This window comes from Chroicocephalus ridibundus, chromosome 1 (genome assembly GCF_963924245.1).
Source record: "Chroicocephalus ridibundus chromosome 1, bChrRid1.1, whole genome shotgun sequence".
Classification (NCBI taxonomy): domain Eukaryota; kingdom Metazoa; phylum Chordata; class Aves; order Charadriiformes; family Laridae; genus Chroicocephalus; species Chroicocephalus ridibundus.
The window spans coordinates 139,898,073-139,920,702 of record NC_086284.1 but is presented as its reverse complement, the minus strand read 5'-3'; the positions used below and the strand labels follow the sequence as shown (position 1 = coordinate 139,920,702).

Here is a 22,630-nt window from a genome sequence, read left to right as displayed (position 1 = left end):
TCCTCCCTCAAGTCTTCCTTTCACATATGTGGGATTTTCCTAAGATCACCAGCCTCAGGGCTGAATCCCTGCGCCCTGTAAACGTGCATAGGTGCACTTAATTTCTGTTCCTGTCATCTCAGCCCAGGCATTAATCACACAGCGTTCACCGTTTCTGCTCAAATACTCAGGGTGAGGTTTTCTGGAGGCAAGGAGCATTTGTTGTTGTTGTTTCTTTAATACATGCGCTGGATTGAGGTCAGGCCAAACCCTCAAGCCTAGAGATGGACCAACACTACATTGCGTATATCATGCTGTGCTAAATTTCTGTTTTCTTCCACACACTCTCCTTCCCACTTCACACAGCTCTGGAAATGGAGTGTGAGATTCTCTGACACAGCAATGTAGCTACACTAATGTAAAAAATAAGCTTGCAGTGGCCCTGAACTTGCATCACACATTCCAGGCATCAGTGAGATACACACACTTCGCTGTTTATTTAAGCCGTATACAACGTTAATTCCTCCCACCTCGGTCATCTTTGATGTGTGCAATGACTGAGCAGCTCCATCCAGCACTACGTTTCTGACAAACATTTCAAGTGATGGGGAGGAAGGCCACACATGCAAAGATAAATACTCACAGGGACACATCCATCGGCAGCCACAAGTTTCTTCAATCTTAACAGCAGGAAGATTGCTGTGACATACTGGTTTTGTCATCCTCTCACAGTTAATTTGGTGACTCTCCAGAACTGTGTAATCTCCAGGAAAGCATGTCACAGTGTGGCACTGGTCCGGTAATGTCCATTTGTCACCAGGCTAGATAGGGAGACATGGATATGTAACAATTGAGAAGAACATGGGCGGAGAGGAGAAAAATGCAAAACTTGGCTGCTGCCACGCTCCTACAGCTAGCAAGTGAAGTGACACTGACAGCAGGGCCGCTCAAATTAGCCTTGGATAATTAAATAATAGAATGCAGTATATTAAGGACTTCATGAGGATGAGAAAGGTTAAATTAGCAACACTGTAAGAAACAGACTGTGAAGTTCCAAGCAAAAGATAATGGTCTCGAATAGGAGATGTTTTGTTACAGCAGAATGAAGTTATCTGGTACTCCATCTATTGTTAGCTCAGCCATCCTACAGCATGCATGAATAGCATAGTCAATAAAGAATTCCCCTTAGCTTTTCTTTAAATGTCAAAGCCTTAAGTTTTCATAAGCCATAAAATTATTTTAGAAAAAGCTCTGTGCACAGATGGTCATGGCACAGCAGGAATTAACAATATTTGTTCCAAGATGGAAAGGCGTGGAATACTCTGGTTATTTTATCCATTACTCCAAAACTTTAAAACAGTTCCTCCCTTCCTGAAAGGAAATTGTTCCTTTACCAGATTAATGTTATTAGACATACACAGTGGTTTTGTAAAACTAAAAATAAAACATAAACTATATTCTCATTTTCTAAAGGACAGTCTAAATTTTAAGGCGCCGGGATTACATACTACTAAATGACCAAGAAATAGATGTGGTCATAATCTGGAATATCTCAAAGATTCCTATCTGCAAAAAGCTGAGCTCTCTGGCCCCGATCCTGCAGAGCTCTGAAGTCAATAAATAGGCTCAATGAATTTCAAAACAGAGTGTTCACCCCTGAGGTCTGCGTTCCCAAGAATATCCCCAAATATGGGAAACAGCCCTTTCCAGACCCATCTCTACAGAGGTGAGTCCAGAAGCACTAGTAACAAGTGCGACAGTGGTTCTATGAACTGGGCAACGTGTCTTGATATTCACAAGCAGAAACATGCGGGGAAGAAGATAATTGCTATTGGGCAAGGTTATCTCCCATCCTCTCCTTTCCAGCTTACCCATCATTCCCATGAAAGAGAAGAACAAAGTGGCAAAATGTCTAGGTAACCACAGCATCATTCACAGACTATTTTTTGGCACTAGCGTGCAAACTAAGAATAGTGATGTAAAAGTACTGCTCTGTATCTCTGAGCTACGTGATACTGTCAAGTCTAAATGAGAACTGCCAGATTTGCAGCCATAAAAATTTACATATTAAATAAGAGTTAATTTACTGCTTTAATTTACAAGTTAGATACTGCTTTGTATGTTTTGGGACAGGAGAAGGGAACTTGTCCTGAAAGTGACTTAAATCTTTTCAGGTTTGTGAGCCTAGAGGAAGCTGTGAAACAGTAATATGAGGAGCTTTGAGTATGGAAAAAATATTTAGGAAGAAATTGAATGTTTTTTAGTTACAGTTGTCTCTCCTACTGAAAGTAGAGCACCTGGAAGGGTACATATACAGCTGTGCAAGTCTGGCAAAGGACCCTTTAGCTTCCATGCATATTTAACTTTTTTATTTCACTCCTTAACAGGACATCTATTGGAAAACATCTAAGAGCTTGACAAGAAAAGCACAGCACATTAAAACAAAAAAATCAATTGAATGATCCAAACAAAGCCAAGAATCCTCATGCAAAGGAAAACGCAGGGACTCTGAAGACAAAGAAAGCCTAAATCCCAATTGATATGAAATCGTAGGAGTAAGAATAAGACAGAAAGGAAAGCAAAAGCAGAGGTTTCTAAATCATGAAGGATAAGTCTGCTGAAACCGATGAGCCTGCCAGCACACCGGAGGAAGCCTCAGACTTCCTCTCTAAGGGAGCTCTGAACCTATGGACCTGGACTTGCACACTCTTCCTCTTACTGTGCATCTGCAGGAGAGAGAGCCATGCACCTCAACCAGGTTCACCAGCTGGCACCTTTTAATTTAGTTACTGGATATGATACTTTAGCCACTGGATATGTTCAGTAACTAAAAAACTTACTTGGATTCAAAGAGTGACTGAACAAATTCACGGAAGAGAAAACTATTGAGCACTATGAAACAAAACAGATGCCACTCGCAGCTCAGGGTGTCCCTGAGTCACAAATTATTAAAGGCCAGGAAAGTTCAGGGAAGGATCATATATGCTTACTTACACTCTTCCCTGACGTCTATTTTTGGACACATAATGCAGGGTGTTGGATGGATTTTTGGCCTGACCTAGCAGATTTGATCTTCTGTCCTTGTGCTACTAACCTTAGCCATGAATCTTCCTTCAACAGTCATTTCCAGGGTAGAAGTAATAACAAAACAAACAAAAAAAAAAAAGTAACGAGTCACATCACTCCTGATATTAGACAGGATTTAGTCTGAGTTTTTTGATCCTGAGAACTCTGATTTCCTTGCAAACTGCAAGAGATCAGTTCCCACAATCTCCAGGTGCATGACAGACATCCCGCTTGGGGAACTGAGCCTCCTGCTGTAACTCTGAGTAACGCCTAAAATATTATGGAACCGATATAAGAGCCTGTGTTTTATGAATTAGGAAAGAGCCTTGATTCTTCATCCCTGTGGATTTGTGGGCTATGCTGGAAAAGGGTAACAGGCTGACGATGGCACATTACTGACCGTGAGTCAGCAGAGGAATTCAGAGGGTGGGTGCTCAACACCAGAGGCAGAACATTTCCATGGTGTCCTGTAGGCACGACAGGATGCTCAACAGCCTGCTGCAAAAGGTAATGGCTACCATGTTGGCAGCGCCTTCTAAACCCATTTTTTCTGGCTGAGAGAAGAGATAACACAAAATCCACCTAAATTTGAAAATGTGGTTCATTTTTAATACAGACTGGAGCCTGGCCTCTTTTCTTCCAAAAGCATTTTAGCCAGAACAGAAATTGTGCTTTAAGTTTACCACCAAAAAAAAGAAACTTGACTTGTCTGAAATTCAAGTTGAGGCTTCCCAGCACTTATCTACATGTATCTGTGTCTGCTTCTATTACCCCAGAGGCCAACCTCAAAGCCACCAGGTTATACGTAGTGTCTGACCTAGCTAAAGTCTTTCTGTGCCCTGACCAGCTGGCCAAGGCCAACCATGTAAAGCAGCTTTGATCCACATATATTTCCTATGTCTAGAGAATTCATAAGAGTTTCTTTACCAGCCACATCCTTCCTTACAGTCATGTCTTCACAAGGGAAAAAGCAAAGGAATATTTTTAATGTAGTGGAAATTCAAGCTAAATCCTAGGGTAGAACTCATAACTGACCCCTACTAGAAAACACGCAACAAGCTTATGCTAATATTTTTAAATGCGTGAAGTATCATATACACTCAAAAACCTCAGCATTTCACCTGAGATGAGGGAACTGAACCATTTATAACATCTACATCATTCCTTTCTTAGACTGGATCACTTTTGAGAGATCAGACAGGTTTACTAATATATCTGAGCATTTTCTCAGGATTAATAAAAGCTTTTCTGCAAAAACTAAGAACTTTGATTTCTTTACTTGAGATGGTTTTCCCTAGAGAGATGACCATCACACAATAATTACCTTCCTATAAAATTTTCATAGGGACAAGGTACTTGTATTTTTAGCAGAAGGAGAGGGTCTGGACAACGACGTTGCCTCCTCCTATGCTTTTACCTTTACTCTGGCCATGTCCAGCTTTGCCAGAAGTTCTTTCATCAGGACATGGAGACACTTTTCTTTGTCAGGGAAGACACACACGGTCACAAGTTTTGGCACTACATTGCCTTCAATAGCATTCAACACACTGCAAGATCAGGTGTCATTAGAGGGAGTCTCCTATGTGTGCAAAGTTATCCCACCAGTTCAAAAGCCAACATTTTTCTCCTCCAAAATAATTCTTAATATTGTCCAACACTTTTTGTTTCAGATTATCTAAGAGGGTATCCATGGTCCTGCATGAATTTTGTAGGTTGAAATCCAAATGGATGACTCAGGCAATACACTTACTTTCTTTTTGTTTCCATCCTCATCTATACATTCTCTGACAGGGTCTGAAAGAGAAACAGACATCTTTTAGCCATCTCCCTCCCTTATCCAGCATTTTAAGTGGTGGTCACCAAAATACAGATTGCTTACTTAAAAATGTGATTTAGGAGGTAAGAAGGTTTTTTGTTTTTTTTTTTTTGGTGCTAGAATGTGAGAATCCCTACCTGAAGACTGCAGGCATTTGTCCAAAGTGTACAAGAGTCAGTCAAAGAACGCATAAACTTTGTTACTGCTAGCATTACCTGACTTCTGCAATGATGTTGGTCCCAAAATACCCTGTGGGCAACCAGTAAGCTGTAATTCTACAGCACTCCTTGTACTGACATACAGCTCTGCCCAGATGGTACTTAAAGGATCATGGCTTTAGCTGTGAGGCAGGTTCCAGCCCTACTTCTGAATCTTGCGATGAATTGAGAATATTTCTGGTAATTAGCAGTTAATGAGAATTTACGCACCCATGCTTACACACATTTATTAAACGCAGAAAGACAAATACAGCAAATAACCTTAAGGTAAGATTTGTCAGCAACTAGCATAAGTATGAAAATAGCTGCAAAAACAAGGCATCCACTGAATTGCATTTTCTACATCAATGTGCTCTCATAACACACCTAAAGATATATGGAAAGTAATTTCATGTAAGTACTATGGTATGACAGTGTGATAAGCACGTGTCTAGGAAATTAAAACACTGACTAGCAAACTCTTTATATAATACAATACTGCTAGCATATATAGGCTATATGGTCTGTCTTTTCCAGGACAAGTAGTGTATTTTGAAAGCATTTAGGAAATCTTTTAAACCTTTTTAATAGTATTGTTTTTGGTCCTTTTCCATACATAAAGTAAGACTCCCTCCGTACAAGAAATCCAACTGTATGAGTCTGGAGGGGAAAATTATACTTTACAGATTGTAAGAAACTTAAATAAAACAAAACAAAATACACAAAATAAGAAGATAGTTTCCCACCCTATAGCAAAGGCTTTACCATTAGCAAAAGGGAGAGCTAAATTTTTCAGATTTAGGTGTCTAATATAAGATACCTATCACTTGAGTTTTTGAGCATACACTTTTTTCTGTTGGAAAACCTTTCATAAAAATGCAAAGGTTTCACCTCCAGTACCAAGAGGTTATAGCACAGATTGCAATAAGAAAATAGTTGCTGGTTTCAAATTCCTGCTCCCCATCCTATATCTTGGATCAATGTAATTTAGGGCAAGAAAATCACATATTTTACAGTGTGAGGAAAGGAAATGCATCTTTAAAAGCTTATTTTAAAAGAAAAGAAAGAAAATGGCAGCTGTTTAAATCTAGAAAATGGCAGCTGTTTGATGCTCTGGAGAGATTTTAAAATGCCAGAAGTGATCCCAGTGGAGACTGATCGGATATCTCTAAGCTGGACTGTGCACATTCTGCAACTTCCTCATTCTTAGTGGTACTTGGCTCTGCAAAAAAGTCCACTTATTTTAATGGAGACATAACTAAGCCCTCGTAAAGCTGGTAAAAACCCGTGCAATGACTAACATGATGAGACAGGGGTTTGTGGAGAGAACATGTATATACTATTGTAATAGAAATAACAACAACAGTGTGAGTAATAAGTATCTATATCACACAGATCAAGGAGGCAAAAGAAGTAAAATACTGTCCGGAGTTGCAGTGAGTTTTCTTAGACGGGGGCATTGCTATCGACAAATAAATGAATGTTTCATTAATATATTTTACACTTTTTTCCCCAGTATTTGTTTTCCTGGAAAAGTTAATTCTTGCTTAATATTTTTTTTTTCCCCTTACACTTTGGCTGAATTCTGTGTACATATTCACATAACCGTGCTTAGGTCTGTGCAGAAAAATATGTAACTTGAAATCTTTACTCTCAATTAACTTGTACCATTTCTGAAGCATGCCCCCATTCATGACAGTTTGAGCTTTCCTGGTGTCCTTCAGGTAATGATGAGCCCCTATTATTAAGATGATATCTTGAAAGTTCAGGCCTAAGTAGGTTTAGAAATTTTGCAGAAAGTCGGTTAATTAGAATAACAGTTGGCTACATGCTGAAAGGGCTCAGATTTTGTGATGGTGGTGGTCTAGGTTAGCATTTGTGATGACTCTTGGTGAAAAACTAACAAACGAGCATTGGGCTGACTTTTCAAATCAAGAAAAATCATTCTGGTTTTGGCGTTGGGAAAAGTAAAACCATTGCCAAATGGAAAAAAAAAAACTAGAGCAGGGCAGGTTTAGATTAGACATGAGGAAGAAGTTCTTTACAATGAGGGTGGTGAGACACTGGAACAGGTTGCCCAGAGAGGTGGTGGAGGCCCCATCCCTGGAGACATTCAAGGCCAGACTTGATGAGGCTCTGAGCAACCTGATCTAGTTAAAGATGTTCCTGCTCACTGCAGGGGGGTTGGACTAGATGACCTTTAAAGGTCCCTTCCAACCCAATGCATTCTATGATTCTATTCTATTTCAATTTGGGGGGTTTGCTCCACTTATGAGGCTACAACTATATTGTACTTACCCATGCACACTTTTTTGATAAATTCACTATTCAGTGTGATCATAGTGGACAAGTCTTCAAAATTCTGAAGCTTCATGATTCTGCTAGCAGCTGATGGCCCAGTCAAAGTCTTTAGTTGCTCTTCATCATATCTGTTCCCAACTCCAATTGGAAACAGGGATACCCCTAGGAAAAGAGAAGAAAGGGTTTTAAATGGGCAATGAACAGGAGAAGGAGGTCTTTGTTGTCATATTTTTTCATTTGCTTCTTAAAAAAAAAGAATTGGGAAAAGTTTTTTTCCCAACAGTTAATTTTCATGTTTTACTTGCATCACTCCTTCCACATTTAATTGCTAAAGGCAATTACGGGCAGAAATGGCAATGCTCTAATCACAGTGTTAGCTTAGATGAACTCTATTAGTCCCAAGTATAATAAGATCATGCATGGTCAACAAACGCAGCTGCAGACTTAATGACAACATCTTCACTTTTTTTCAAATGTAAAAAAAACTCAATATGTTGGGTTTTTTCTTCAGTTACAGGGCAACTGGACTATTTTCAAGTCATTTAATTAAAAGATAATAGTTGTTATTTAGTTCATGCCTTATTCAATAGCTCCCAAAGCAACCTACAAAGGAAGTCACTGTTCCTCAGTTGAACACCTGAGGAAGCTGAGGTATAGAGACTACAGCCAGAAAAGAAAAAATATAATGCAGCACACATTGATACCAAAGTATATTCCTGCATAGGTCAGTGCAGAATCTGATCAAATGTTCTGCCTGTTTATTATTATTGCAGTGAACCTTTCAAGATTCACTGTACTGCAACAGTATTGAATGTATAGCACTAGGTCACATTTCTGTCATCCTTGTCTATTCACAGGAACTGGGAAAACTAAATGCCACTAATTTGTGAAGCCTATGGAAGCTGTTCAGCTTAAAGTGTAGGTTGGTCCTGAATTTACCAGTAATTCAGAAGCATCTTCATCAGGCAGGTTTTGTTCAGGCCTGTTTCTTACCAGAACATCACGCACAGTAAGTCCATACCAATGAACTTCTGTGAACATACCAGTGCCTTAATTTTTCATCCTTTGTTCTAGTGCATTACTTAAAAAGCAACAAATCTGCTTAAAAATAATGACAGCAAAACAAGATTTACTGTTCATCCTTGCAGAAAGTGCAGCCGCCTCCACACTGTCTTCTGATCTCCCCGACACGATGACTATCGCAATCTTGGATGCGCTGGGCCTCCCTCCATGGGATTCCGACATTGCGTTCTGAACTATGAAATCAATGGCTTTTCCTAAGAAGAAATGAACAGATAAATGAAAGCTATGATAGAAAACTCATGGAAGGCTTTAAAACTAAATCTTGCTTTATGTTAGTAGGTTATACAGTTATGGAAAATACTTCTTCTTAAAGAACTTTTAATGTCTGCTTTATTGCTGCCACACGAAAGGTCTCAGCTACTAAGAACCTACCAATACTATTAATGCCCCTCAACACAGGAAGACAAGCCTCAGCTCCCCAGTCTCCAAAGTAATGGGAATTTTACCACTTTTCCTTAGACATTGGGATAAAGTTATGCTCCTCACTTTAGTAGTTACCTTTTCCAACGTATTACTACTGGTTACACAAAAGGAAAGAAGATATTGTAGAAGAAAACGTATTTATTTCTCAATTGCAGAACAACAGTGACATCCAGTGGCTATCTGATCTGCAACTTCACACCACTGAATTGTACACACAAGTTGCTCAGCTCCCAGAAAGGATCTAGTCCTTCCCTAATTTGGTCAACTTTTTCTATGGGTGCGAAAAGGTATCTTGCCTCCCTACTACCAGCAACGTCTCTGAAATCTAGACTCAGACTAACCCGTACTATAACTGGGTGATCCATATTAAAACAAACAAACAAACAAAAAAACCCAACAACAAACAAAACCCATCAAACCCCACAAAACACATGAAGAAATTCTACCATAGCTCAAATCACAAATTTGCCTAAGTGGGTAGCTGCTGCCCTTACATTTAACATTTATGAACACTCGGGCAAATTTTTGTTCAAAATTATGACCTCAGCAAGAGAGCACTTTGCTATTACTTGTATTTGGGTATGTATTTGCACAAATATTTACACCGGGAATCATGATAGGGAGCTTTCTTAAAACCTCCTTTGGACTTGGAAGTTATCAGGTCAGGAAGTAGCAATGATACCGTGTGACTGATGTGACATTCAGGGCAAACAGTGAACAGTGAATAACAAATACCTGAAAAACTAGTTCCTCTGAGTAACCTGCAAGGAGCAGAAATCTGTTTGCCCGAGGAATTCACTAAATAATTTTAAATACTAAACACATTTGTAAAACGCTGGAAGTCAGATCGTAGATAATTCACCAGCACACTGCCAAAATACCTTAGCACATCTGAACATTTTGCACTTCATGTCTTCTTTCATCATGTCACTCACCACTTTTCAATGGCAAAAAACAAAGAACCTTTTCCCAAGCTGCTGCAAGCATGGACCACCTCTAGGAAGCACTATTGACAGCACATCGACTATTGATAATGTGGCTACAGCAATTGGATATTCTACAAGGCTTCAATTAAGCTTTCAGTAAGAATTTATGTCTTGGAAGAATCTAGCCCAGAATAGGTATCTGAAAAAAAGCCTAAACGTCTCCTTTGCCACAGTACTGGTTTGGAAGTGACATTCCCTTCTCAATTACCATGGCTTCCCCATCCTTTCCTGCTGTCTTATATACCTTATAGACCCTGAATGACAGTCTTGTACCCCCTTCCCACCTTATCCAGAGTCCTCTTCTTCCCCGTTAGCACATTATCACTGTTTCCTCCCCAGAGCCTTTGCCTCATCTTCATGCATCATCTCTCCACACAGATGTCCACACCTAAAGAGCTGAGACCCACCAGGAACTGCTAGCAGGCCCTGTCAGACCTATCGCAGGAATAGGATCCACATCAGCTTCTCCTCCGATAAGCTTCCATCCATCATGCACCATTTACCTTCACTAGCAATCTCCTGTCTAGAAAGGGTTACGTATTTTTCCAAGGAATAGTTTTCAAATGGAAAGCTGTGTGCTTGTTCAAATCAAAATGCTTTTTGGAAATGTCAGCCGAGATCAGAAAGTATATAATGATTATGATCTCGCTATATAATGATTATCTTTTATTTAATTCTTCCAACTGCGTAGATTCGTTCTGTTCTAGTCATTTGATTTTCATTCCCATTTTAATTCCAAGTCATATTTTATATACGAAACGAAAACGTCTTAGTGTTTTTGTTCAGTGAAAACCTCAAAGTTTTGAATGTTTTTCTACTTGCAACAAAATATTTATAAAATCATTGTTAGTTGGGTGATGGCAATTCCATTTCACAAACTACTATTCCTGACCAGAAAAATTAACTAACCCCAGGTATTAACTCATGTCCTTGTACAGCTGTCTCACAATCATTGCTACAAATGGTTTTGCTTTCCAGTAGTTACTCTGTATATCTGTGGAGGTAGATGTTAGATGCAGAATAGCATGTTACCTATAAATAACTAAGGGATAAAACAAAATACAGAAAATTAATATGACTATATTCCAATCCCTGAGATTGCTTCAGGATGGTCACTGTGCCAGAAAACTAACTCATTTCCCGTTTGTCCTATAAATAATTACTAAAAAAGTATTTCACGTTTTAACCTCCAAATATTTAGCTTAAACTTTTGCACAGTAAGAATCACAAACGATTTTTCATTCATTTTTGAAAAGTACTTGGAATTTCTATGTTTGTCTTTTTTTAATGACCCATCGACTTTTGTGTGGTTGGTGTGGTCACCAGCTGCTCCAGCTCCATTTTTCTTTCCCCATTAATTCTGAAAATTTTTAGCAATCTCCATACATATCTGTAAACTGAAAAATCCATTATTTTCATAATTTCTAATAAAGAAATCAACTTCCATTGTAATAGAACCAGGGACTATTTCAAAATCCCCAAAAAACAATTACTCAATTTAACACATGGAAAATTTGTTTTAGTGTACTGAAAAATCTGGATTTCTCCCCTTATTTTGAAGCCAGCTCTAGAGAAAAGAGCCAGGTGTCTGAAGACATGATCAAACGAACACTTTTGCCCTGCTGGAGGGATTCAGAAAGTCACCATTCCAAGCTGGAAGCTGTCACTTCTCAGCTGTTTGTTTCTACATCCCACCAGGGAGGGTAATACAAAACTCCTCAGAGGCCACAATAAAAAATATTGACTACGAATAAACCAATCAACCTGAACATTTTCTTACCACCAGACTGCAACGTAACAGTAATCTGCCATTTTCATACCAGTAAAAGAAATTTAAAATGTTTATGCTGAAATAAATATCACCAAGCTCTATTAAAACTGGAAAGAGGGCACAGCATCTTGGTCATAATTAAACTAGCCTTAAAATGACCAGGTCTGAGCCACACGGGCTTCAGCCTTTATGAGACCACCTTGTGTCTTGTACACCCCTTCAGCTCTGACATATCTACCTACATTGCAAACGCATTTCTGGCTGCGTTAGCGCCGTTGCAAGCTGCTGGCAGAAGGAATGGTCCTCTCCTCCAGGTGTGCCACCAGCTGGGCATGCCCTCCCAGTCCCCTGCAGCCAGCACTGCTGCCCACCCAGCCAGATGCCTCGGGCAACTCACCATGTCTGAAAAATAGCCGTTCCAAAAAAAAAAAAAAAAAAAAAAAAAAAAAAAAAAAAAGTGCATTGTTTTCAGCCATTTTGGCCTTTCTCTCAGCTTGCAGAAGGCCCAATGCACACCCCTCCCCGCAGAAGGGAAGGCAGTGCAAGTATGCAGAACTGAGGTCTCAGGGAGCTGGGCCCTTCTGTTGTACCTAGCTCTTAAATCTCTCAAGCTGTGTGGGAACACACCATCAGATTTTTATTTTTTTTCAGTGATGGACCCTAGAGGAAAACAAATGCTAACAGAAAATACACTAAATCCTGCTCCGTAAAACAACAAAACAATTTTTTTGTCTTTAAAGCAAACCTGACAGTGGCCAAAACATCATTTGCTAGTGTTGACGAGGGTTATCATATGAGCCCCAGTGAAGTGAATGGGAGGTTTGCTATGGGCTTTAAGGGTTACATGTTTTTAAGGATTTTCACTGTGTGTGCATGTGACCCCAAGTCCGGACTAGCAGGCAACATGTTCCCGCATACTGAACATAGGAGTAAACTATGTTAGTCTCATGTATTATTGTTACAAAAGGTTTCTGTATCTCACATACACAATGCACCATCAAAAAAAAAAAAAAAAAAAAAAGGAAAAAGGCAACAAATGGGCTTTGGAAGCAGAATGACTTCTATACTCACATGTATTTTAGGCATTGGACACACAACCCATGAGAAATCAAGATGGAAGTCTCAAAGCCAAAAGCCTTCACTGCATACAGCAGAATAACATTGCTGAGAGCAACATGACACACAATAAAAATATCTGCTCCCAAAGGCAGTGGACGTGATGAGGAATGCGTGTCTGGTCGTCTGTCCCTGACCTCCTGCCCCCTCTTCTCCTACTGCCTCCTGACACGTTACACTTATGCTGGTCCTGATAGGCATAACAGACACAATTAATTTTACACATGCACACACACACACCCTTCCCAAATTTGAGCATCTAAACATTTATCTGGATAACTGAACAAAAAGGCCTAGCTTGCAGGAGCACTGAGCCCCCAGCAGCTTTTCATCTCAGTCAGCAGGGCGTGATTGTTAGTCATCAGGAAAAACGTCCAGGGAAAAAATGCAAATAAATAAAAAGAAAACAAACAAACAAACAAAAACAAAAAAACAACCCCAAAACCCCACATTGATCTAATGGGACTGCTTTAGAAAGGACAGGTCAGTCATTCCAAAGGCTGCCACCACAGCACAGCACCTTCTCCCCACCTTTCAGTGCTGATACACTCCCAACTACACTATAGAGTACAAAACAAAAGTTGTTTTGAATAATCATTAGAGCAAAGCCAACAGAAGATATCCTACAGAGAGGGGGGGAGGTGGGGGCAGATGGAGAATGGATGGCATCACTGCACAGTCTTCCCTCAGCTGAGACTATGAACATTTGATGCTGAATTTCTGACAGTCAGAAAAGGCTTTGTAAGAACCTTTTTCTGGTTGCCTTGGACAAAACTATTCAATAAGGGCTAATTAGCTGAATAATTTAATTATTTTTTTTTTAAATCATTTGATGCACATCCAAGCCAGACTTGCATTCTGAAGTAATAATTCAGAATAGTTCACATAGAGGTTCCTGCAAGGACTGAAAGCTGATTAAATGGACATAAGCAAGCTTTAAGGACAAAAGAGAATCTGTTGAGCAGGGCTGGAGGTGTTTACGGGGATCTACAGGGAATTACACTAGATTCTGCCTTATTGAATAATTTCATTAATGATTTGGATAAAGGAGGAAAAATGTGTCAAAAGGCATGCTAATCTGAATCACAGATATCAGATTGGGAGCAATTATGAACATCATGGAATGAACTGAAAGAGCACAAGGTGCCCTAGAAACATCTGAAATACATCCAAGAAACAAAAAAGATTCATCCCAGAATAAGCCAATCTACAGGAAAATAAACCAACGCACAGACATTTAATGGTTTGGTGGGTGCCTCAGGGAAAGCAGAAACTGCTTAAAAGCAACCCTTGCAATTATTTTCTTTAATTTTGCCTGAAATGAGGAATAAAATGTAAAGCCCCCATGAGGGTCTGTGGAGTTGTGACAGACAGGGGATTCCGGTTAGGCAGAGGTTCCTGCCGGGAACTTGTGAATCAGTGCCTTAAGTGGCCTCAGTGGTTTCGCTAACACTTCTGCAACATCTCGACCAAAAAAGAAAAAGTACTACAAGAGGTCTTAATCACTCACAAGTACTGAAAGCTGCCTGGGAAAGAAGCAAAAAAGAAATGGCTCCTCAGCACTTGAAGTGGTACAGAAAAAAAAACAATGCTATCTGGACTGCGGATAGTCTAGATTGCATCTATTTAACCAAGGATTTGTCTAATCAGGAACAGCCCTCTATGATGATAATCCTGAAGCTGGTCTTTTTATCTAAATTTAGGGTCTTAACATTGAATTGTGGTTTTTTTTTAAACTGAAAATAGCAGATTATTTTAATTTTGAAACAAATTAGCTATTGCAAACTGATCCTACAGACGGATGTTTTAATCCATCTCTGTCAATACTTAGCACATCGATATTCTGGCACTAAAATGTGCCAATTAACAGAATGGCTGAACTTTTCATGAACAGCATGGATCTGTCAGTCCAACAGCCCACCACCACTGAAAGGAGCAGGCTACAAGGCCCCAGACCCTCTCCTCTGCTTTCCTGGCTCTGCAGGTCACAAATCCGGCATTTCTCTTACCACCAAGGGGTTCTGATGACCCTGGGCTCCACCAGGACCACATTCAACTCACAAACCTTATAAGACATTAACTAAAAAAACCAAGCAAGCAAACAAAAAACCCGCCAGGACAGTGAATTAAAATAGCTCATGGAAAAGACTAGTAGGCACCCAAAGCTGGCTTCAGAAAGGAGCTTTCACCACCAATTCAGAAACAGTAGCGGGGGAACAAGTGAAGAAGACCTATGTCTTTCAGTGGCTGGGAGCCCTTAGATCAGGCAGCTGCTGACAAGACCATGGCCACGTGTGGGTGATGGGGGGCGAGATTTTGAAAATTCTGCATAGACCACATCACTCAGGACAGAGATCTAAATCAAGAGTGCTCTGGTGGGCCTTTGCCTCCCAAACCACAGTGGACGGTTAGAAAGGAAACATTTATGCCTGCTTAATCATGACAGGCAAAGCTGAATGCTGCTATTCAATTACGCTAATAATTATAGAAAGTTTCAGCAAAAAATATTTAAGATTTTTTTCCTAAACTGGGGGGGGGGGGGGGAGACACCACACATTTCTTTCCCTAATAATGCTTTTAATATAGTTGAGCCACACATATCGTACTTCCTCCAAATTTCAAGTGTGAGGCAGGCAGCGGGCATGGAAAACATCAGCCTAAATGAGCTACTTTTAGTAAAGGTACAAAAGCAAGCAAAATCATGTCTTTATAAAGTGTTAAGCAGTATTTACTGGAGGGATTGCTCAATGTGCTCCCTATGACTCTCCTAAATATCCATGAATGCTGAACTGAGGCATGTTTATGTGATTCTCAGTTCTCTTGCAGAGATCACTCTTTTAGATGAATGAAGGCTTATATAGTGAGCTCTTGACCATAGTTAGTTTTCTTTTTTTTTGTTTTCAGTGATTTCTTGTGTAAAGCTGCACACGATTTCATGATGTCTGAATATCCCCAGAGCTTCTTCTCAATAGGTTACTTGAGCCAAAATTTGCCTGATGTTATCATATTGCATTATCATGGGAAAGCATTGTGGTATAGGCTGCTCTTTTTTCTTCTGCCTATGCCCTCAAATACTCTAGTTTTTCATGATGTCTTACGAATAAACTGTATCCCTCTCCTGGAGTTTCCTTATGGTTAAGTGAATCAGAAAAGGGAACACTTTCTGCAGTAAGACTTCTGTAGAAATGGCAACAGAGCCCACAGGTGCTCTCTGCACATATAGCTTTTTTTGACAAAAATAGGATGATTTGGATCAGCAAATATTGAATAAGGATTACACAGCATCGTGTTTCTACCATAGGGAAGCGCCAGCACAAATGGGAAGAAACAGTGCTGGTCTGGTGGTAACAATATTTTTATAGGTAAGTCCTGATCAAGCCCTCCATAGGCTAGAAAAGGTTTTCAAAGGTACCAAGGGAACTGCAACATCCAGACTGAGCCATCTAGACTTTTTAAGCAGCCTCTGTGTTTCCAGAGGCCCGAGCACAGACAGAATGACATGAATGACCATGCGTTTCCCATGGATGCCGAGTCTCCTACACTCGGAGTCAGCCGAATTCACACACATTACAAGGTGCAGGACAGGACCACAGTGACTTATTTTCATTACTTCATTTGGGAGGAACTACTTCTACCCTATTCCATTTTGGTTCATTATACCACATCCCTCATCGTGGTCTCTGAGCATTTTCCAATGAGACATAAACAAATCACTAACGAGTATGTCATGTGGCTGCCTCTCCCATTTCATTTCCCAAAGGCCATGTTTTCTCTGTTTATCCTGTAATTCAGTGTGGCTTACTATACACATTACATGGAAGGCTTCGTGAAACTTATCTATTTGTACGTAACAATTTATCCCACAACGAGCCTATAGAAGTCTCATCAGCCATCTGGTATTTTTATTTCTCCAGGCTGAGAAAGCAATCATGGCTAATCCTCCTGCGAACTATGGAAGTCAGGTTTTATTTCTCACTTTTCTGTACCAATAACTCTTTACAGTCTTAAGTAGGCCAAAGACCCTAAAAATCTGTGTATTCCTCAACTCTTATAGGACCCTAATGCTAGGTGGCTGCCAGAGCAAATGTGGTTCCAGTCCAGAAGAACAAAATTCTCAGGGTATCTGGTGAAAAATCAGTTATGCTGTAGGAGAATCATTTTTTTTTTTGCTGAACCCTACAACTGATACATGTGTGTGTACTGAATTTCCACAGACCCAGTGGGAAATCTGCGTTATGTTTTAGCACACGAAAATTGAAGTGGACGTGTTTTTCAGGATGCAGTTGTCTGGAACAGGAGATGATATTTCACAAGTAACTCTTCAGCTTAGGTGCCGCCTCAGGTGATCCTTGCTCCCTGGCACCATCTCCAGCCTTGTGCCAGCCCAAGTCCTTGTGGAACCAGCACAGCAACTTGGATCAGGGAATTGAGCCACCCAGAATATAACTACTGTTTTGCTAAGCTATTTTTCAACTCGATCAGTTACACTGGCTCAGCACAGAGTAATGAACATCTGGCGAGGGCAGCTATTGAAGTTAGCATAAGCAGTTCTGCTGCTAAATGTCTAATCAACTAATTGACGCTGAAAGGTTAATGATCAAAGTCTTTACTTCTTAATTATGTTTTGCTTGCTTGAAAGATGATGAATGCAAATCTCGAAAATTACTTCAAGGCTAAAAAGAAACAGGTCCTCTTCTTTCCAAAATACGTTAAGATAAACCCTAACTCGAGTAACCTACAGATACATTTTATTAGAGAGAATTGAACCTTTACCAAGAAACGTACATATAGTAAAGATATGAGTGAACTAAAAAAAAAAAACCACCCAAGAGTCCTACTGCAACAGCATTGACATGAATCAGTGTTTGGGGCCAGGCTATATTTAGCATTTCTGGATTTTTTTTTTCCCCTCTTGTTTAAACATCAACACCCACATAATCACTCACCTAGTCTGGTAGGACCTTGCTCCCTTTGTTGAATTGAGCGCACCATGTCTACAAGCTTTTCAGTCTCTTGAGGCATGTTCCATGAAATTTCTAGATTGTTTTCCCTGGCATACTGCAGAACTGACACATGAATTGAAGTATTGCCTGAAGCAGAAAGCAGAAAATAAACATTTTAAGCAGTGCATACGAATGTCTTAAAATAAATCTAAAGGATACATTATGGTTGTGTTTTACATTAAGCACAACTAGACAGCGATTTTCCATCAGAGTGTGAAAGCTGCATTTTCAATCAAAAGATCAAAACTGAACTATTCCCAGGTGAAAAAAATATGCAAGTGCTGTTGGAAACAGTTGCTTTTCTGTCAGGAATCAGCATGCAGTATTTTACCTCAGATCAGTTTGACCATGATTGGAGAATGTCACTTTATTGATCTCCAAATATTATTCCTTTTCCATTTTAAAATTGTCTTTTTTTTTTATTTGCACATGGTTTTGCAAGAGCAGTAGTTTGATGCCCCCTTTTTCTGATGGGCCAAGCTCCCCAGATGACTACATTTCATGCAAATTTCCCTCTGTCATAGATCACTTGAGTGACATGCATCAGGCTGCAGCATGGGACATATTGCACCCAGGGAGCATGACCTGCAAAGGGGAATGAAGAGAAATTCCAAGTTCTGTTGTTCTCTGACAACCTGGTTCTGCTTATACATTATGTAAGAACTATGAATAAAACTATGAGCAGAGGGTTGATACAGATGGTAAATTAATATCAGACTTGCAGAATTGAACTGGGCAATACATGGTTTCTGATGAACCTCTCTTCATTATCTTAGAGGGACTTCTATTGTATACTTAAGATACTTCTGTATATAGCATACTATTCTATATCAATGCTTTGTAAAACATTTATGAATGAAGTCAATAATAATTGTGATTTCATGTACCCAGACGTTGCACCCTATATTGTTCTGAAGATTGTCTACTCACTACACTTTATAATTTTTCCACAGTCATCTTAAAGATTTTAAAACCAAGGCCGCAGTGAGGAGTCATTTCGTAGCTTCGTTATTATTGTCTTGTTCTTAATGATGTAACATTTGCTATTACAGGTTTCAAAGACAAGGAAAACAGCTAGGCTAAAATAAATTGTCTGTTGGTTTATTTGTTTGGTTTGTGTTAGTTTGTGTTTATTTCACTTGTCTTGCTTCTCTATATCATGCATGTACACAATTTTCAGAAACAGCGTCTTCTATGTACTATCTCCAAAAAAAAAAAAAAAGCTAAGTTACTCTAGAGATACAGAAATGCTATACTTTTCCTCTATGAGCTCTCTAATTAGTAAAAATGCTGGTAATCACCTCTTTTGGAAGCACAGGTGTAATACAAACATGTCAAAACCCAGTGGGAAACACCAGCAGCAACAGGAGTTGCCCCGTGGAAATGGTTTAATGCTGAATTGAAACAGTTCAATTCTGATCAAAAAAAATCCAGGTTTATTAAAGCAAATGCTACTGGGAGAACACAGGATCCCGTGCAGCCCCTGCCATGCGGATGGACTTGGTGCAAGGGCACACGATGTCACGGTCCCTTCATGTATGTGCAGGATGTACGGCATTCTGCCAGGGTGGTTACATTAATAATATCTGTGCTGAATGACCTAGCTAGAGGTGTGCCTCCCATCAGTACATACTCTGCAAGCTCAGTGAGTCTAGCACTCCCAAAAAACATGTCATCCAACATTGGTCAGGAAATAAATCTTAAAAGGTCAGTTCTAACACCCTGGGTTAGCCAAAAAAGGGCTGGTCAGAACCTGAAATGACTGTTCCAAAGACCAAAAACTTGCAGTCAGACCAAACCTGAACTAAAAACCCTCAGAATTATCCATTCTTACTTGAACTAGAACTGAATTTGAACCATTATTTTCAGGTCTGTTGAACCTAATCCAGAATTGAACCAAAACGAAACATGTATTTTTGCTTTTCTGCCGCAGAGTAACAGTTCAGCTGAATCTCCATCCTGCGACACGGACCTCTTTGGCTGTTTGGCACACATGCTTCTTATGCCCAGTACAGAATAAAGGGAAGTGCTCATCAGAGCTGCTGTCTGAGCTATTCCTCATCACACAATTCCCTGAATTGGTTGTCAAACCTTTATTCACCTGAACCAGAACAGCTTGGTTTGGGAGGAAACGGAACTGCACCTGAACCAGTTTTACTAGCTAGTTTTACTAGCCTGACTGCCCCAATATAAACTTTTTTGAGGTATTGGAATGAGTCATTTAAAAATAAAAGTTAAAAACCTTTATACTGAGAAGCTGTTTTGTCCTGTGTAAGAAAAAGAATAGAAAATGTTTTTATGTGTTTGAGTTAAAAGACATCACATACTGATCTCAGCACTTTCAATAAATGCCCGTACGAAGTTTTTCATTTCCTCAAACTCTGACGCTCCAATATTGGAGCTTCCATCCAGAAGAAACATGACATCCATTGGTTTGTTGCACAACTCTGAGAAAGGCCGGGGTGGGGGGGGAAAGAAGAAGAAAAAAAAAGTTATTTACATGTGATAAGCAGAAGTGGCATCTGCTAATCTATTGGTGGAAGCATCTAGGGTAGAGATACCTGCATTTTGGGAAAACAAAGCAGGACAATGGCCATTTTAAACAATAACTGATGCCCCTTTAATGAAAGCGTTGATATTTATGTTCAGTGGGATACATGAGTATTTCAATTCCTGCTTTTCTACTAATGCTATTTTGCTCTCAGGGGATTAAAAAAAAAAAAAAAAAAAAAAACAACCGCAAAAAAAAAAAAAAAACAAAACAAACCACCAAACCAAACCAAGAACAAACAAACAAAAAAACGAAACAAAACCAAGCAAAACAAAAAAATAGTGAAACCACCACCACCACCAAAATCCCAAAAACAAACAAAAAGCACAAAATACTGCTAACACTGCTCCTCCCCCCTACCCCAAACCAATGAAGTCTCTTCAGGAACGAGGAAGTATAATTTTAACAGACAGATGAGAATAATTTTTTTCTTCTGTCACCCTTCAACCATCTGAAAGCTACTGTACTTTATTGACAAATGGAGCCAAGGACTTCTGAGCCAACAGAAGGCTGGCTGCAGGTCTGTGCTCAGTACTGCTGAACTGGGGCAGCATCCTCAGCCTCCAGGGAAGATAAATGGTCCTTCCTTGGCATTTAGAGAACAAGATACCAAATGAGGTATGGGAATCCTTCAAATTTCAGTGATGTGAGGGGGGAAAAAGAGGAGACAGGACAGAGGAAAGAGGAAATTACACACAAAATACTTCCAACTTTACCTGGAATTTCTGTCCAAAGTTTACGAGAGCAGCACGACTGCAGCACTAATTCAGGTGCTTCTTCAACAAGCGTGCTATAACTATGCAAGATGATTGGGTTATTAGGCTGACTTATCTTTCTGAGCTCTTGGATATTTGCATTGGGGGTTATGCCTATGGGAATAACATTTATGCTCCTGGGAGGTCGCGTGATAACATCAGTGGAAGGACTGGATGACACCATATATACCAAGTGAGGAACATCTTGCCTGCCCCCATTCACTGGTGTAAATGTGTGTTTGGAAATATAGTCGAGGGCATTCCCAGTGTTGGTAGCCTTCCCTCCTTGGTATGGTATGCTCCTCACCTTCTCAATAATACTTTCCTTTGACTGTATTTCCCTAAAGGAATACTCCAGAGTGACACTCTCTGAATACTGCATGACTGTAACATGAATATCTTCCTGTCCCACATTCATTCCTGTGATCACCTTCTCAAGGAACTTCTTGACGACATTGAAATTTTCCTCTCCTACATTTTCAGACCCTTCCACAATAAAAGCAATGTCCAGCTTTTTGCGAGTGGGCCTTTCTGAAAAGGCTGGTGGTACTGTGAGTCCCCCAGGAGGAAATAAGACACTGGATGCTGTTGGAGGGGACGTGGCTTGTGATAGAGGACTTTCTTCAGGTCCAAGATCACATAGATGATCAATGAGGAGATCCCTATTATCCATTAGCTCTAACACATTGTTCATTAGGAAGGCTTTATTATCTGGTGACTGCTTTTCAATGAACCTGATTTGCTCCACATTAACATATGGTCCAATCCCCACAGGTATTACTGCAATTTTTCTATTCTTCAAAGCTGTGAGGATGCTGCGTAGTTTTCCTGGAGACTTGCTTGCTATAAATAGCACTGCAATTCTGGCGGCATTGGTCCTTTCTGCTTTTCCAAACACATGAAACACAGAATATTTAAGGACTTCAGCAGCAGACGCTACTTCATCACCTGTGTATTTTATGCTTTGGACAATTTTTCTCATCTGGGACTGTGTTTTGATATCTTTAAGGCCAAGATAGATTGTGGGGCCAGCCCTATACACTAGAATTGACACTCGGATTTTCTTCTGGGAGATGTGGAGTTTCTTCATCATGCCAGTTATGAAAGTTTTCAGCTGTTCAAAGTCCTCCTCTGACAGTTTATTGGACCCATCCATTAGGAAGGCCAAGTCCATCATCTTGCTGCATGCGTATTCACTGGGTGGTAGTTCAATGTCCTCCTCTGGAACAGGTGTTGTCAGTGTTAGGGTGTCCTCCACCGGTTCACAGGCTACGCAGGTTAAGTTCTTCCCTTCACACAGACTACAAAAATCACCAAATTTAACTGTAAAAAATCAATGCTTATAATAACACGTCACTCACATACAATAAAGGAACGTTCATACAGAAACAGTGAAATATCTGAAAACCACAACAAAAACAAAACCCGATGTGAATTATTTTTTTTCCCCACCCCATTTCCCCACAACTCTCCACAAGGTATTCTACAGCTAAAGCCTATATGTTCACGCATCTTTGTTTAGATCCAGGAAACATATGATGAACTATATGATGTATTTGTCAGAGTGAACTCTCCTTATAACA

General features: G+C 39.9%; 1 protein-coding gene across 1 annotated transcript in view; it reads right to left on the bottom strand.

The window, feature by feature from the left end:
* The window catches only part of VWF (von Willebrand factor), a 144,147-nt gene that overhangs the window by 48,523 nt on the left and 72,994 nt on the right, over window positions 1–22,630 (bottom strand). Inside the window, exons 28-34 of the mRNA XM_063355778.1 lie at window positions 21,009–22,348; window positions 20,069–20,188; window positions 17,685–17,828; window positions 8,493–8,636; window positions 7,357–7,521; window positions 4,796–4,839; window positions 623–800 (exon numbers count right to left, since the gene is read on the bottom strand). Coding sequence (XP_063211848.1) covers window positions 623–800; window positions 4,796–4,839; window positions 7,357–7,521; window positions 8,493–8,636; window positions 17,685–17,828; window positions 20,069–20,188; window positions 21,009–22,348 — 2,135 coding nt within the window. The remainder of the gene's footprint in view (window positions 1–622; window positions 801–4,795; window positions 4,840–7,356; window positions 7,522–8,492; window positions 8,637–17,684; window positions 17,829–20,068; window positions 20,189–21,008; window positions 22,349–22,630) is intronic.